The sequence below is a fragment of the Rhizopus delemar genome, genomic scaffold, assembly GCF_000149305.1.
Source record: "Rhizopus delemar RA 99-880 supercont3.17 genomic scaffold, whole genome shotgun sequence".
Lineage (NCBI taxonomy): Eukaryota > Fungi > Mucoromycota > Mucoromycetes > Mucorales > Rhizopodaceae > Rhizopus > Rhizopus delemar.
Window position 1 is genome coordinate 676,893 of NW_027137843.1, and position 15,859 is coordinate 692,751.

At 37.8% G+C, this 15,859-nt stretch overlaps 5 protein-coding genes across 5 annotated transcripts; 3 read left to right on the plus strand and 2 right to left on the minus strand.

The window, feature by feature from the left end:
* Positions 1-14: 14 nt before the first annotated feature.
* Positions 15-9,886, plus strand: RO3G_15840 (uncharacterized protein; the record flags this gene model as incomplete). Its single annotated transcript, XM_067670424.1, has 17 exons — positions 15-111; positions 172-249; positions 306-418; positions 470-787; positions 852-950; positions 1,001-1,523; positions 1,575-1,774; positions 1,826-2,070; positions 2,121-2,489; positions 2,551-8,104; positions 8,205-8,297; positions 8,360-8,619; positions 8,678-8,818; positions 8,879-9,209; positions 9,268-9,495; positions 9,554-9,627; positions 9,685-9,886. 17 exons carry the CDS (start codon positions 15-17, stop codon positions 9,884-9,886), a joined length of 8,925 nt encoding a protein of 2,974 aa, XP_067526525.1.
* A 395-nt stretch (positions 9,887-10,281) lies between these two features.
* Positions 10,282-10,974, minus strand: RO3G_15841 (40S ribosomal protein eS1; the record flags this gene model as incomplete). The annotated part of the gene is made up of 1 exon (XM_067670425.1): positions 10,282-10,974. The coding sequence occupies one exon, from the start codon at positions 10,972-10,974 to the stop codon at positions 10,282-10,284; it is 693 nt and encodes a 230-aa protein (XP_067526526.1).
* An 804-nt stretch (positions 10,975-11,778) lies between these two features.
* On the plus strand, positions 11,779-12,025 carry RO3G_15842 (40S ribosomal protein eS30; the record flags this gene model as incomplete). The annotated part of the gene is made up of 2 exons (XM_067670426.1): positions 11,779-11,781; positions 11,831-12,025. 2 exons carry the CDS (start codon positions 11,779-11,781, stop codon positions 12,023-12,025), a joined length of 198 nt encoding a protein of 65 aa, XP_067526527.1.
* Positions 12,026-13,305: 1,280 nt separating this feature from the next.
* Positions 13,306-14,658, plus strand: RO3G_15843 (uncharacterized protein; the record flags this gene model as incomplete). The annotated part of the gene is made up of 3 exons (XM_067670427.1): positions 13,306-13,332; positions 13,388-13,646; positions 13,697-14,658. The coding sequence occupies 3 exons, from the start codon at positions 13,306-13,308 to the stop codon at positions 14,656-14,658; spliced, it is 1,248 nt and encodes a 415-aa protein (XP_067526528.1).
* Positions 14,659-15,015: 357 nt separating this feature from the next.
* On the minus strand, positions 15,016-15,658 carry RO3G_15844 (uncharacterized protein; the record flags this gene model as incomplete). The annotated part of the gene is made up of 4 exons (XM_067670428.1): positions 15,016-15,095; positions 15,153-15,215; positions 15,267-15,553; positions 15,606-15,658. 4 exons carry the CDS (start codon positions 15,656-15,658, stop codon positions 15,016-15,018), a joined length of 483 nt encoding a protein of 160 aa, XP_067526529.1.
* Positions 15,659-15,859: the final 201 nt, after the last annotated feature.

The window sequence follows — 15,859 nt, forward strand, 5'->3', positions numbered from 1 at the left end:
TTCGTGAAAACAACATGTTGGAATCACTTGTAGTCAGTATTCTGAACAGGTTCCTTAAAGACTATGTCTCAAACCTAAACTATGATCAACTTAAAATCGGGATATGGAAAGGTTTGGCTTGCTTTTTTTTTATTTTTCCTCCTTTCACACGTACTCACACTTAACCTATAGGCGAAGTAAACCTTTCTAACTTGAAACTGCGAAAAGACGCCCTTGATAAACTTGATCTTCCTGTCTCCGTATCAGAAGGTAAAGACGACAAGAAAAAAAAACAATATTGATAGCTGACTATGTTATATCTTTAGGCTACCTGGGTCAAATAACACTTGTTATACCTTGGTCAAACTTGAAAAGTGAACCTGTGAAAGTTATCATTGATCATATTTATTTATTGGCTGAACCCAAAAATGAAGCAACAGTAAAAAAAGAAGGCCTCTATAAAAAACACACACACTCATAATAGTTATAGTTTTCTGTAGAAGAAGAAGAAGAAAGACTCTATAAATTAAAACAACAACGTCTTGAAACTGCAGAATTATTGGATTCTTCTCGAAAAGACCAAAAAGAGGATACGAATGATGGTGGCTTCTTGGCTCAACTAACAAACAAAGTGATTAATAACCTGCAATTTGAAATCAAAAATATTCATATTCGATATGAAGATAAATTATCTGACCCTGGGCATCCCTTTGCTATCGGTCTTACTCTTAACGAGCTCAGCGGTTTATCCACTGACGATAACTGGCAACCCAAGTTCATCAGTGATCCTTCAAGCCCTGTTTATAAGGTTTGTTGTTGTTTTTTCTTTTATGCATTATTGATCCCTAAGGCGCCCGACGTTGTTTACATAGCTTGTGACACTTGAATCTTTGGCTGTTTATTGGAATACAGATGCAAAATCATTAGCCGGTATGCATCATGAAGAAGCTGCTGAGGTTTTTACAGACTTGGTAACCAAATACTTTTTAAAATATACCTATTCATTTGTCTCTGCTATTAGATTCCTACTTTTACTAAACCTATCAAGGAACATCAATATTTACTCAAGCCCGTTTCAGGTACGGGTAAAGTAACACTGGACAAAACATGCGGTGCACCCAAAACAGATGTGACTCTTCTCTTTGACGAGATTGCGTTTGGTCTGGATGATCATCAATACCGAGACTGCATACTCATGCTGGATCTCTTTCAAGCCAACATCAAGAAACAGAAATATCTCAAATTTCATCCTGGCAAAGAAAAATCAGCCAAGACTCACCCCCGAGATTTTTTTCAGTTTGCTGCCCATGCTATCCTATCCGAAATTCACGAACGGAATTACAAGTGGACTTGGGATCATTTCCGTACTCGTCGTGATCAAAGAATACAGTATGTTGAATGTTATATGGCAAATAAATTGAATGAGGCTACGGAAGAACAAGCCATGGCTTTGAAAAATTTGGAAAGAGTCTTGTCCTTTCAAGATATTCGGTTCTATAGAAGCATTGCAAATGTAAAGCTTCGTAAACAAAAAGTTCAAATTGGTAAGAAAAGACGGGTAGATGCTAGCAGTTTAGTAACATGTTTTTAAAAAGAAATCGAAAATCGAAAGAAGAAAGCTGAAAACGCAAAGAACAGCTGGTGGGGATGGGCTACTGGTGCTTCCAAATCAGCAGCATCGGATGATGACGAATCTATTCATATAACAGAAGAGCAAAAGAAAGAACTATTTGAAGTTATTGAATACGATGAAGAAAAGATTAATGCTTCTGCTACTTCCAATTTACCAAATGATGTATGTATCTCTTTATTTTCTAATTTATGTTACCAACATGTATTATCATAGGCTATCCAGTTGTCTTTAAAGACCAAATTGAACCGTGGCTCCTTTGTTTTAAAGAAAAATGTCAAGAAAGTTACCGAGCAAGAATTGTTTTTGCTTGTTTTCGATTCTGTGTCTGCAGACTTTACTCAGTATGTTGGGTCTATGAAGGTAGGTGCTGCCTTGGGGGACCTTCAACTATTTGATGGAAGTAGTCGAAATACAATTTATCGTCAGATCATTGGCGTCAAAACGGAGAGTAATGGAAGGTTGGTTTTCTTGCATTAAATAGTAGGGAAAAACTAACCATTTCATACAGTTCATCTTTGCTTGACTCAAAGCACAATCAGGAACGCAAAGCCCTTGCTTCGGCCGGTACAAAGGAACCCTTTTTCTCTGTTGTTTTTGAAAAGAAACCTTTAAAAAGCTCGGCCAGTAATGCAGTTTCTTTAAAGATGAGACCTTTGGAAATAATTTATAGCCCAGTGTTAATCGAAAGTGTCACAGAGTTCTTTAAACCTCCAAGTTCAAAGATGGAAGGAGTAAATGCGGTGATTGCTGCTGCTGAGAATAAATTTCAACAGCTCAAACTTCATTCTCGTGCAGGTTTAGAATTCGCATTTGAAAACCATACTACATTCGAGGTTGACATCGGCATTGATGCGCCCATTATTTATGTACCGGAAAGGTTGGCTATTGACTTTCATAACAAATTCTTATTTAACTGACCTTCCTACCTCTTTTTGTAGCTTAACAAATGAAAATTCGCCTGTATTAATGATCAATGCTGGTCATATCAAGATTGACAGTGAGCTCGCTGATTCAAATATGGTTAAAGATATTACATCAAAAGAAGTTCAAGCATATAACGCCGAAGACGTTAAGAATCTCGAGCGTTTGATGTATGACAAGTTTAATCTTCAGCTGACTCAAACAAAGATCATCATTGCCGCCAACGTTCAAGAATGCTTATTGCAGCTGACAAATGACGATGCGTCTGTAGATGACATTGATCCTCGTTTCATTGACCACATGGACATGAAGCTTTCGCTGGAGCTCTGTATCTTGCCTGGTAATACAGAGTTTACAAAGGTCAAAGTCTCGGGTTATTTGCCTTTACTTTCTATCAATATGTCTGACGACAAGTACAGGATGCTCATGGGAATCATTGAATTCGCCACTCCTCCAAAATCAAATGATGTTTCTATCGAAAAGCCACACTCAACCGCCTTGCGATCACGACCATCTGAGCAAGACCTTGTACTGCCTGATACTGTAAGTGAGATATCTGCATCTTCTGATGAGACAGCAGTATCTGAAGTAGAGCAATTCAAACTGGCCTTTGTCATAGACAGAGTATCCATTGCACTCAACGAAACTTGCAATGCCAATAAGAGCAGCAAGAAAGACCAACTCCTTTGCGAAGTCGTACTGGAACGTTTTGAAGTATCCATTCTTACTCGACCCTTGGATCTTTCGGTTGATTTGTCTCTCAAAGCACTTCATGTCACTGACAAGATGGAACATGGCAGTGAATTTGGCTATTTGCTTACTTCAGATGTCTTTGAAGATGGTATCACAAGCAGTAATAAGGAGCTTTTGAATGTAAAATACCAAAAGGTCGCCAAAGATCATCCACATTTTTCTGATGTTTATGATGAATGCGATCAAACAGCCGATCTTGTTTTATCAACCTTTACTGTCGTTGTCACTCGAAGCTCTCTCCTTCATCTTCAAGACTGGGCCACAAATGCCTTTATAAGTCCCGCAAAATCTGAATCAGTAACGGAGACAGCGCAGGATGCTCCTCAAGAACAGATCAAACAATCAGGGACTTCAAAGACAAAGGTTACTGTTCATATGGACAGCGCAAATGTGATGTTAAATAATGATGGTGCTCGACTGGCAACGCTTGGATTAAGTTCTGGAGATCTCTCTGTGATGCTGGAGCCAAAAACGTTGGAGGTATGTGGAAAGTTTGGTAACTTGACCTTGTCTGATGACGCTGCAATTGCTGCCTCTCCTGACATATCTGAAAAATGGATTGTGAGTATCGTTGGTGATGAATTAGCAGACTTTTCTTACAAGACATACAACTCAGAAGAATCTCAGTTCCCAGGATACAACCAGGCATTTAAACTTCGAATGGGATCTATTCAGTTTGTTGTCTCCAATACGCTTCAACCCATAATGAACTTTATGACTGAGTTTTTGGAGATGAAATCGGTTTATGATGCAGCTAAAACGACTGCAAAAGAAACTGCTGAACAGTACCAGCAAGATGGAAATAGATTCCATTTTGACGTTTTGATCGAGAGTCCTCTTGTCGTTCTTCCTGCTGTCGGTCAAGACACAGTCACAGCTCATCTGGGAGAGATCAGAGCCAAGAATGAGTTTTTTGAAAAGCAGGACACAAAAGCACCTCTGGCGCATATCGAATGTGGTGTTTACAAGATCAATCTACAATCAACCACGGTCAGTAAATCAGTCAAGCAGACACTGCCTATCATTAAAGACCTGGACATCGCTTTTGTTATTGATAACCTCGAGAAAAGACCAGATGGATTGCTCGATGTACCAAGCTCACAGATCCGTGGTAGCATCTCTGATGTTTTGATGTCCTTGACAGAAAAGCAGTACAGAACGCTTTTACAAGTCTCGGATAATCTGCAAAAGACATTCAATTCTTCGTCAAACAAGAAAGAAGGTCATATTAAGCAAGCTGGTAAACTTGAAAGCTCTTCAGAGATAATAATCAATTCCAGAGATTCCAGTCATGACATCCAAATTCAAAACGCTCAAAAGACTAAATTTGTAAACCTTGATCTTGCCATCCAATTAAGCACCATTTGCTTAGAAATATTGAAAGATGCCGAATCAAAAGACCAAATCAGCCATAGTTTATCCAAGCTTGCTTTTAATGCAGTTGCTGTGAAAATGCAAACTATGTCGGACGAAAGTATGAAATTGGAGGCCAAGATGCAATCCATCCAATTCTCTGACACCAGGGTTGAATCCAAGTCCAAGTTCAGAGACATTTTACCTGCAAAGTCTCTTGATGGGCCTCAGTTCCAAATCAATTTGTGTTTGTACAAGGAACAGCAAATACCCATCACAGATATACAGGCAGCTATTGACAGTCCTAAAATCATTCTATCTTTGGACTATTTGTTCTTACTTAAGGATTTTTTCACTTCACCTTTTGTTGAATCCACTAAATCCCAAAACGTCATACAGCCTCATGATAAGAACAAAGAACAATTGCAAGTTTTAGAGAAACAACCAGAGGAAAAATCGTCTGCAGTTCTTAGAGTCAACGCGAGCGTTACCAATTTTGAAATCGTGTGTCTTGCTTCACCTGAAGATGAATCTTCTGAAGCAATTGTGTTCTCCTTCAATCAACTCAAAATAGAGCAGCAAGAGGCATTGAGCTTGGGTTTGAATGATATTGAGCTGGTTTTGTGTCGTATGAACAACAGAGCCGAATCTACTTTGCATTTTATCGAGCCTTTTGATATATCATTACTTGTAAACAATCCAGCATCACATTCTACCATGACAGTCAACCTTCACGTGAAGCCGATCATTTTACGTCTGTCGTACCAGGATGTGATGCTCATCGCTACCATAGCCAACAAGGGTATGGCGTTAATAGGAAATAAGAATGAAGCACCAAAATCAGTGTCTGCCACTACTCCTGATAATTCAAAGAGTACAGTGTCCCCTTCTCCTGAACAAGTGAGTACAAAGGAAGCTTCAAAGGAGTCACTTATTGCATCCTTTGAAGGACTGCAGATCATTTTGATTGAAGATCTTCACAACCTTCCCTTTATCGACTTTTATATGGACCCATTCCAAATTACTGCTTCCGAATGGTCTAGGGCTATCAAGGCAAACGTTGATTTCTCGATGGCGATCAAGAGCTTCAATTTTAAAAACTCACACTGGGAACCCCTTTTAGAGCCTTGGAGCTTTGACATCAAGGTGAACCAAGACATAGTGGACAAAAGCACGCATGTGGTGTTGGACTCTAAAGACTTTATTTATCTTAATGTGACACATACCTTCATCGAAAGTGCTCTGGCTATATCTCAAACGCTTTCCGAAATCAAGTCATTAAGCGAATCAGCTCAAGTTCAAGTGAAGCCTTACCTGCTTGTGAACTCGACAGGTTACGATTTGCATTTCTGGAGTATGTCAGAAGACGATGCTGATGTTGGCCATACGTCGGTACGCAAGCTGAGCAATGGCCAATCGATGCCTTGGTCGTTTAGCGATTGGAAGAGTAGTAGAGAAAGTATACAAGTAAGTAAAGACCTTTTGGGAGTTCAGTTGGAAGACGGTGAAATCAGATGGGATAGCGTTCAACACATCGCAGTTGATCGTGAAGGAGAGTCTGCCTACCTTCTCAAGCCAGAGGACAAAGGTGTCTTGCATCGTCTGATGATTAATGTTCGGTTGGAAAATCACGTCAAAAAGGTGACCTTCAGAAGTGGTCTGGTGCTGGAAAACAACTCATCAAAGAGCATGGAATTAGCCATCGTTGATGACAAAAGACGTATTTTGTCCGAGGCCATTAAGCTTCGGCCCCAAGAGACATATAGTGTTCCAATCAAGATGTGCTTTGATCACTGGGTTCTGATCAGGCCTTCAGACCAATATGAATGGAGCAAACAGATGCTGACATGGTCCGATGTTCTGTTGCCTAGTTTCCCAAAATTTATAGAATGTTCTCCATTCAATAACAGCAGCAGCGGATCGCATCTGTTCCAGACTAGAGTAGAATTTGACAAGTCGGCTTTGCTTTCCAAAAACTATCCACACATGAAGATTCAATTTTGTGCGCCCATTGAAATCGAGAACCTGCTTCCGTTCGATTTTGATATTTGTCTGACAGAGATGGGATCCAACAAACAGGTTTCAATCTGCCTTCAGAAGGGTACAAAGTCCCATGTTCATGAGTTTAGTAGTAATTCTGTACTCAATGTCCAACTTGATTTGAAATCCGAAAAATACAAGCCTAGCGAAGTGAGCACTATCAAAACCACGCCCCAATACAACTCCTTGAATGAAAAGTTGGTCATCAGAGATCAGCAGGGCATACCTACCAATCTGCGAATGCATGTATCAAGAACAGTCAACTCTGTGGGCTCTTTATACATTGGGGTCTATGCACCCTACATGATCATAAACAAGTCTGGTCTTCCCATCCACTTGCGTTCTCAACAAACTTACTTGAAAGGAAAGACATCAACAGAATCGATTCCTGCTTTTGATGAAGGTCAGCAGATTGTTCCGACCATTTTCTCCTATGCTGATATAAGCACGCGTAATCGTTCTCAGCTTTCAATGGATGCTGTTAAATGGAGCGAACCGGTCAGTTTTGAAGCGGTTGGAAACAGTCAGGATGCCACTTTACTTTCTAAATCTGATCCGTTTGCAAAGCATGTTGGTATCAAAGTGGAGGAAGGTAAAGGTAACGTGAGGTTAACAAAGATCGTGACAATCACACCGCGGTATGTGTTGAAAAATAACATGACCATTGGCCTTGATATTTGTGAATATGGTACTGAAGGTCTTGTCGATCTCAAGCCTGGTCAAAAGACACCATTTTACCAAACCAGTCAATCCCAGGTTCGATGGATATGTCTTCGTTTTCAAGAACCTAGAAGCAAGTGGTCCTCTCCTTTCAATATTCAAGATATCGGAAAGATGTATGTTAAAATAGAAAGAGAGGGTCGTCAAGAGCTGGTACGTGTCTCTGTCAGCATCAAGGATTCTACTATTTTTGTCGCCCTGAATGAAGATGATGAATGGCCATACCACATCATCAATGACTCTAGTGTCGACATCCAATTCACTCAAACCGATATTAAATTCGAAGGCAACAACTTGAACAGCAGCCAAAAGAAAGCATTATCAAAGCCTCAAAGTTTCACGATTTCATCAGGTGAAAAGATAAAGTATTCATGGGATATTCCTGTTGCCAAAGAAAAGAAACTAGAGCTGTGCGTGGGTGATAGACGTCGAACAATCAATTTTGAGGCTGTAGGGTCTCAAGTACCCTTCCGCTATGCAAAGCGTCGAGAAGGAAACGACACGCTATCTATGGATATTGTGGCTCGAGGTTCTGCTCTCGTACTGCATATCACTGACTTTGATTTATCAAAAAGTTTATATCGTCCGAAATCATCCTCTAAAGAAGAGGCTTTCGAAACTGTGGATGTCAAACATAAAATAAATTCTATACTCGAAGTCAACTTGGCTGGGTTACGTTTATCGATCATCGACCGAAATTCACAGGTAAAAAAAAAAAAAAAAAAAAAAAAAAAAATGTAGAAAAAAAAAGAAAAAATGTAGAAAAAAAAAGAAAAGAATAAGCTTTTAATTATGAATTGAATAGGAATTGGCACTTGCTACTATCAAGAGATTTGAATTTAAGCATACAGATTCAAATTTGTATCAATCCATCAGATTAGGTATCGAATGGATTCAGGTGAGAAACAATTTATTCAATAGAATTACACAGCTTTCTTAACAAAAGTACATGTGTATTAGATTGACAATCAATTATTTGGTTCTACTTATCCCATCTTGTGTTATCCTTCTGCTCGTCCCAAAGTATCAAATGAACAAACTACGCATCCTACACTTCATGTTGCTTTAGACAAAGCCAAAGATAATCAACATGGTGTACAATACTTTAAAATATTCTCTTTCCTTCTACAAGAAATGGCATTCGAAGTAGACGAAACTTTCCTGTATGCCTTAATGGACTTTGCACAATTTGAAAGTTCAAGTGGTGCACAAAAGCAAAGGTATATGTGTAGATACATAAATTATATGTGCCTATTATTTAATCCATTCACACTATAGAGACAATGTATTCATCATGGAAACAGCAGAGCCTGGTGTTGAAAAGGCATCTGCACTTTATTACTTTGAAGAATTTTGTATACAGCCAATGCGACTCAACCTGTCATTCGTCAGAGATGATAAAATGGATGGAAATGTTCAGTAAATAGCAACCTGTCTTCTTCTTTTTTTTAAGCATAGATTGATGTGATTTTTTTGTAGGGGAGGCTTAAGAAACACACCTGTGGGATATGTCTTCAATGTGCTTACAATGACCATTGGAAACGTGAATGATGCCCCTATCAAACTCAACGCACTCATGGTAGACAACCTTCGCGCAAGCTCTGATGATTTGGCATCTCGTATCGCTCTTCATTACCGTGAACAGGCAATGTATCAAGTACATCGTGTACTGGGCAGTATTGATATCCTGGGTAACCCTGTGGGCTTATTTAGTAATCTAAGTTCTGGATTTGGTGAACTGTTCTATGAGCCATACCAAGGATTTATCATGAGTGATCGACCTCAAGACTTGGGTATTGGTGTTGCCAAGGTAAATATATGTCAAAAGGGCTTGGTGGATTGGGTAGTGATGAACTGTTTGTATATAGGGTGTTGGTGGCTTTATGAAAAAGAGTGTTTTCGGTGTAACAGATAGCTTGTCTCGCCTGACAGGAAGTCTAGGGAAAGGTTTGTCTGCTGCGACCATGGATAAAAAATTCCAAGACAAGAGACGAACAAACATGGTTCGAAACAAGCCAACCCATGCTATCAACGGTGTTACTCAAGGTGTTGGTTACTTTGGATCAAGCCTTGCTAGCGGTATTACAGGATTAGTGGTAAGAACATGTCTTGATAGAACTTTTTGTAGATCAAACTAAATTATGATAATGATAGACAAGTCCAATGGAGGGAGCCTCAAAGGATGGTGCTGTAGGTTTTGTTGGAGGACTAGGTAAAGGGCTTGTGGGGTAAGTAGAAATAAGTGCAGTTTTTCCCATTTGATTTCAACAAAAGTACATTTTCAGCGCTATAACGAAACCTGTGGCTGGTTTATTTGACATGACGAGTAACATTACTGCTGGTATTCGAGAGACAGCATCCGATGAAACAGTGATTACTCGAGAAAGATTACCTCGTTTTATTGGAAGAGATGGTATATTAAAGGTATGTGTGCTTGCTTTTGATGTATGCGATACAGCACTCAAGTTGTATATAGCCTTATTCTGAAAGAGAAGCTCTTGGTCAACTGTGGCTCAAAGAGATGGAAGATGGAAGCTTTTTGAACGATGCCTATGTTGCTCACGGTGTACTGGAAAACAAGCAAACGGCAGTCATCCTAACTTACGAAAATATCATCGTGGTGCGATCTGATCATTTGAAAATGGAGACTTGTTATCCTTTGGATTCAATCCAGTGGGTTGAAGCAAGATCCGATGGTGTCCACCTTCAGACAAAGAAGAATGCAAACTGTACGTTTATTTTCGATCAAGAAACGAACAGTGGATGGTTTGCTGGCAAGATAAAGGAGATCATTGCACAAAGAAGAGAAGAAGACGAAAGAAAATAACTTTTATACAAATTTGATACATGCTTTATTGACTGTTTAAAAATAAAAATATGACTTAAACAGAGGCCTGAATGGGAGGTTCAACGAATTCCTTGGTGGCCTTAGCACCAGTATCGTCACCAGCGGCTGCGGCACCACCGTGAAGGGCCAAGAGAGCAGAGACATCAAACTTGGGAGCCTTGAGGATCTTGACCTTACGAACATAAGTGTTTTGAAGAGGGTAGATACCTTGACAGGCCTTTTCAATACGGACAGCGATAGCATCTTGAGCAGATTGAGAGGCAGAAGAAGTCACCTTGGCAACCAATTCCTTAAGATCACAAGCAGAAGCTTCTTCAGTCATGATTTCAAACATCTTTTTACGGATTTGACGGATTTGAGAAGATTGAGCATAGGTGGTCTTTTTGATTTGATTACGACGACGAGCGGTGAAGGAGATGGCAAAGAGACGAACCAAGTAACCATCGGTGGTCTTGATGTCAACAAAAGCCTCAATGAGGGATTGCCACTTCTTGACCATAGAACGGAGCTTGTCAGTGGTCATGTCCATACCGTTAAAGTTGGTAAGACAGTTCTTGCCTTGAATTTCATCCACCTTGAGCTTGATCTTGCGGAAAGAACGAGATTCGTCCTTGGACAAGTCACCAAGAGACATCTCGACAACACGACCGTTCAAGGAGTCATTGGCGTTACGAAGACCTTGAGTACGGTTGACCAAGGTCTTACCGACCTGACGAACTTCAAACATGGAAGGAGCCTTGATATCATACCAATCCTTACGGGTGAAAGGGTCAACGCTAAATAAGAAAATGTCAATTCATGCACAATTTTCCGATACTGCAAAAGAAAAAAGTATAATTGTTCTAAATAAGAGCAAAGAGAACTATTTTTTGTTTCCCCTTCCCCTTGCCCATTTATGCACATCTTTCCCTTTTTTTTTTTTTTTTTTTTTTTTTTTTAGGCGTCAATATGGGTTGTAGTCCAGAATGTCTCGCTCGATTGTTTTTAGAAACAAAAATCGACTTTTATATTTCTCTTGCAGCTCCACTACTTACACCTTCTTCTTCAATCCTTTCTTTCCTTTTGAAAGACGCCTAAAGTAATGTTTAATGATTTATACGCGTTAAATAAAACACAATTGAGCTTACTTGTTCTTGCCGACAGCTAAATGTTATATGAAAAGATAGGATGATGAATACGATTGATGGATGGATGGATGGATATTTAGTTGAAACTTACCCATATTATCGTTTAAGAAGGGAGGAGGATTAGGTTGCGTCCTTTGTTCGATCTTTGGTTTCCTTGGCTTCTGAGCCAGATTTCGCTAAAGTCGGTACTTGAACCTACTTGACAGCAAAGCCATTGTTCTTTTGAGGGCGAGAGAGAGGGGGGGGATAGGGGGCTAAAATAGCCTAGAGAATTTCTAATTTCGCTGCATGATGCGAACCGGACTTGACCGGGATAGGGAATTGGCGGGAACAAGGGAGAGAGAGAGAGAGAGGGGGTATGAGCGAATGGAGTACCTCCTTCTCTTTTATTATTATTCTATAAAATGGTAAACTTAAAAGACATCCATCGATCCAAAAGACTGATGATTGATTTAGGGTAAAGTACACGGTTCTTTAGCTCGTGCTGGTAAGGTTAAGTCCCAAACCCCCAAGGTTGCTAAGCAAGAAAAGAAGAAGGCCAAGACTGGTCGTGCAAAGAAGAGACAAGTTTACAATCGTCGTTTTGTCAATGTCACCACTCAAGTTGGTGGTAAGCGTAGAATGAACCCTGCTCCCACTGCCGGCCCTTAAATAACCCTTAAGGAAAGCAACTGTATAAATTGACATATCAGATATTCACATTCACTATTCATTTTTATAAACGAATAAAAATGATTTTTTTGTTTATATCACAAAGATGCTTTAGAGTGTCAAATCGATTGAATCCTTTGTTTTCTTGGCTGCAGTTCAAATGTACAAATCCTAAAGTGAGATGAGAGACCGTAAGGGGACAGGCGCATAGAAAAATCATGCAACCCATTCTTGTTTTCCCACTTTTTTTTTTTTTCCACAACCTTATTCCTTATCTAAGAAAAAAAAAAAAAAGGCTGGTTCCGTTTGGTTCCCACTAATACAACAACAAACCATGCTGATTTGTGTGTTTGCTTTTTATTATTTCGAATGTTTTTCGGTTTACACTGCATTGAAAGAACGGGACAAAATAGAACTGAAGAATATGTCTTTTATAAATAAAAGACTTTTTTTTTTCTACTTGGTTGTAGATCATGTTAGGATCATAAGAAAATGAGTTACTCCTGCAAAAAAAAAAAAAAATAAAATAAAGTGTTGTATTTGATACATGCAACTTTGAAAGGCAGGCGCTTATGATACATGCAGAAAAAAAAATATCGTTATTTTGCATGTCCCTGAATCGATCATGCTCGAACATTTACTTCTTTTCTCCCTCTTTTGCTTCTTGGGATTATAAAAAAGAAGTAAGCCATAGACCTTAGGAGTGTCACCACTCTTCTTTTCCCCCCCTTTTTTTTTTTCTTGATATTTTTTTTTTGTTTATGAGATTCGGAAAAGCAGTTGTTGTTTATTATTAAATAACACTCTATCGGCTCTCTGGTCCGGTGTGTACGTAAAGTGTGAATTATTTACAAAACAACAAATGTAGTCTTAAAGGGAGTATGTTATGTAGGGGATTAACGCACAAAGGGGAAAGGAAATTGTCCTAGAAGTTTATGATCGGGAACAAAAGATTAATAATTTGACAGTTAGGGGGTTGGAGTGAAGATCAAGTAACACAGTTTTTGGATTGATCTGCCTACTTATAAATACACTTTCTTTTCTTCTTTTTTATTTTTTTTTTTTTCCTTTGGAATTAGAACATTTCTATTCTCCTTATTGTTCACTTTACCCCCCACCCCTTTCTTTTCTTTCTCTCTTTTTTAATTTTATTTGACAAGCAAATAAATTTTTTATATTTGAGTTGCTTATTGTTTTTTTTTTTTTTTTTTTTCATTCCTTTTTTTTTATCTTTTTTTTTTTCCCCTTCCATTCCTTTGTCCATAAATAAAATAAAAAAAATGGAATCATTTTATAAAGAAGAAGAGGTAAAATGATTAGTTTATGATTTAATAATAAATCTAATTAATAATACAAGTATAGCAATATTACAATGAAGAAGAACCAGTGTTGATTATTCAAAACTTGAATAAAGAACAACATCAATTTCAATTTCCTTCTCATTCAACTCTAGAATCATTAGCTTATTTGGATCAAGGAGAAAATAGAGACACATTCTTTGATTCTACCTCATTTACTGCTGTACTCTGTAATATGTCAACATGGCATGAAACAGATAACAATCCATCTGCTATTTCACGTAAATCATCCTTTGAATCTATTCAACCTTCTAGTTTTCAAGGTAAAATAAACAATTAAAAAAAAAATATTTAATTAATTTTAATAAAATAGAATCACTGTCAACAAAAACAAATGAATTACGAGTACTTGTTAGATTAAATAAACAAAAATGTAATTCACCAATCACTATCATTCGTTATACAACTACTGCTTCTACTATTGATGAAGGCTATGATGACGATAATATCACTGAAGATGACGGAAAAGAATTAGAATCAGAATGTCATTTTTATTCAATTCAAGATGATCTTGACCTCTTGCGTGATAAGGCTGCCATCAAAATTCAATCATTATGGCGTGGTTACATTAGCCGTCGTAACAACAACAATAAACAATCACTCATGTTTCAACTTGCTCATTTATGTGGCACTATTCACAAGCGCCAAATGAATCAATTCCAAAAAAGGATGGATGCATTAGAAAATAGAGTGAATAAAGTCAGTCAGTTGGAAAAGCGTATTGAACAGCTAGAAAAGAGATTAGAACAAGAGACGGCGATGAGAAGAGCATTTGAAAATACAGTAGAAGACATGACAGTGTTGATTGATCAACAACAAAAAGTGTTATACGATAGATTAGAAGAAGAAGTATCCTTACGCCAATCCTACGAACATCGAATGAATCAAGCATTAGACCAAATAGAACCACTTGAGTCACGATTAAAGAAAGAAGTAAACGCAAGGAACAGAGTAGAAGAGATGTTGACTCGTGTATTGGATCAAATGCATCAAACTGAAACATCAAGGTTACAGCAAATAAAAAAGGATGCAGAACTAAGAAGAATCATGCAATCAAAACTTGAACAAGCCTTTGAAGAAATTTCTCATTTGAAATTTACCAATCACCTTAAATCTCTGGCGGTCACTAGGGAGACCAGAACGCCTACTCTCAACAACCGTCGTCAAGCACCGTCTTCGCCTGTATCACGTGTTCAAATCGAAAGACCAAGTGTAATTCCCTCCAATAGACGTCCAACCATGACTCCTAACAAAAGAACCCTATCTCGAAAGTAGGAAATCTGTTTCCCTTTTATAAAACCATGTGGTTCCTCAACATTTTATCTCATCATTTTCTCTTATTATTTAATTCATGTATTTTGTTTGCATTCAAAAAAAAAGACTCTCTTCTCATTTGCATTAATAATTATTCCCCCCCCCTTTTCCCTCCCTTCCTCCCTCCCCTTTTTTTTTCCGCCATTTTAATTCTCTCTCTCTCTCACTTTCTCTCTCTTTTTTCTTTGTAAATAAAGTTATTTCTTACATTATTATTTGATCTCTTTACCATTTTTGGTCTCATGGTGAACTCATTGTAGTACAAATGTCTTTAAGCTTTGACCTCATTTTTAGGATTGAGTTTATTCCGATAGATGATTAAAATTTCTCGAGTTGAATGACAATATCTGCTAATTTTGAAATTTGATAATCATTTGTTAAACTTGAATTAAATGAACCTAAACAAAAAAATAAAATAAAAAAAAACATGTTGTTTCTATTTTCATTTTGTTTACCAGGTTTCATTGGACAAAGAATTTTGGTATTTGCGTCATATTTCCAACCTCTATTCATTAGTTCTATACATAAAAGTGTAAGGGGATGGATAGACAGGTTCATCAAGTATTTACCAGGTAAAAGTTCATTCTCTTGTAATCCAAAAAACTCTGCTGCTTGATTCAGTTCAATCGAGGTATATACATTGGGTATTAATATCAGCATCTGATTTCTCATATTTTCCTTGATTCGACCCACAAGCACTTGCATTAAATCTGACCATGAATAATTATCAATACAGCTGTACATGTTTGAATATGACTTTTGAATATAAGCTACAATCACAGACCAAATAGCATCGATTTCAGTTGTATGCAACCCTTGACTTTTTATACGTTTACGAATATATCTTGCTGATTGACTATTTTATCACACGTTCTTAATCTCTTTGATCTCTTTAAACTCATTCTTACATGTCATCCTTCAATAAACAACTTGCCAAATAAATAGGATACACTGTTGACATGTCAACATTAGCATCAACCACACTCTAAGCAAAAAGATTAAACTACTTTTTAAATTGTTATTTTTTTTTTCTTTACTTGAAATTCTAATTGTTGACAATATTGAAATAATTCATCATGTTTTTGTTGATTGATGAGCTCTGCAACGCGATCCATAATTATACCCAAAAAAAAACCAACTTTTTATTTTATTTTTTTTTTTT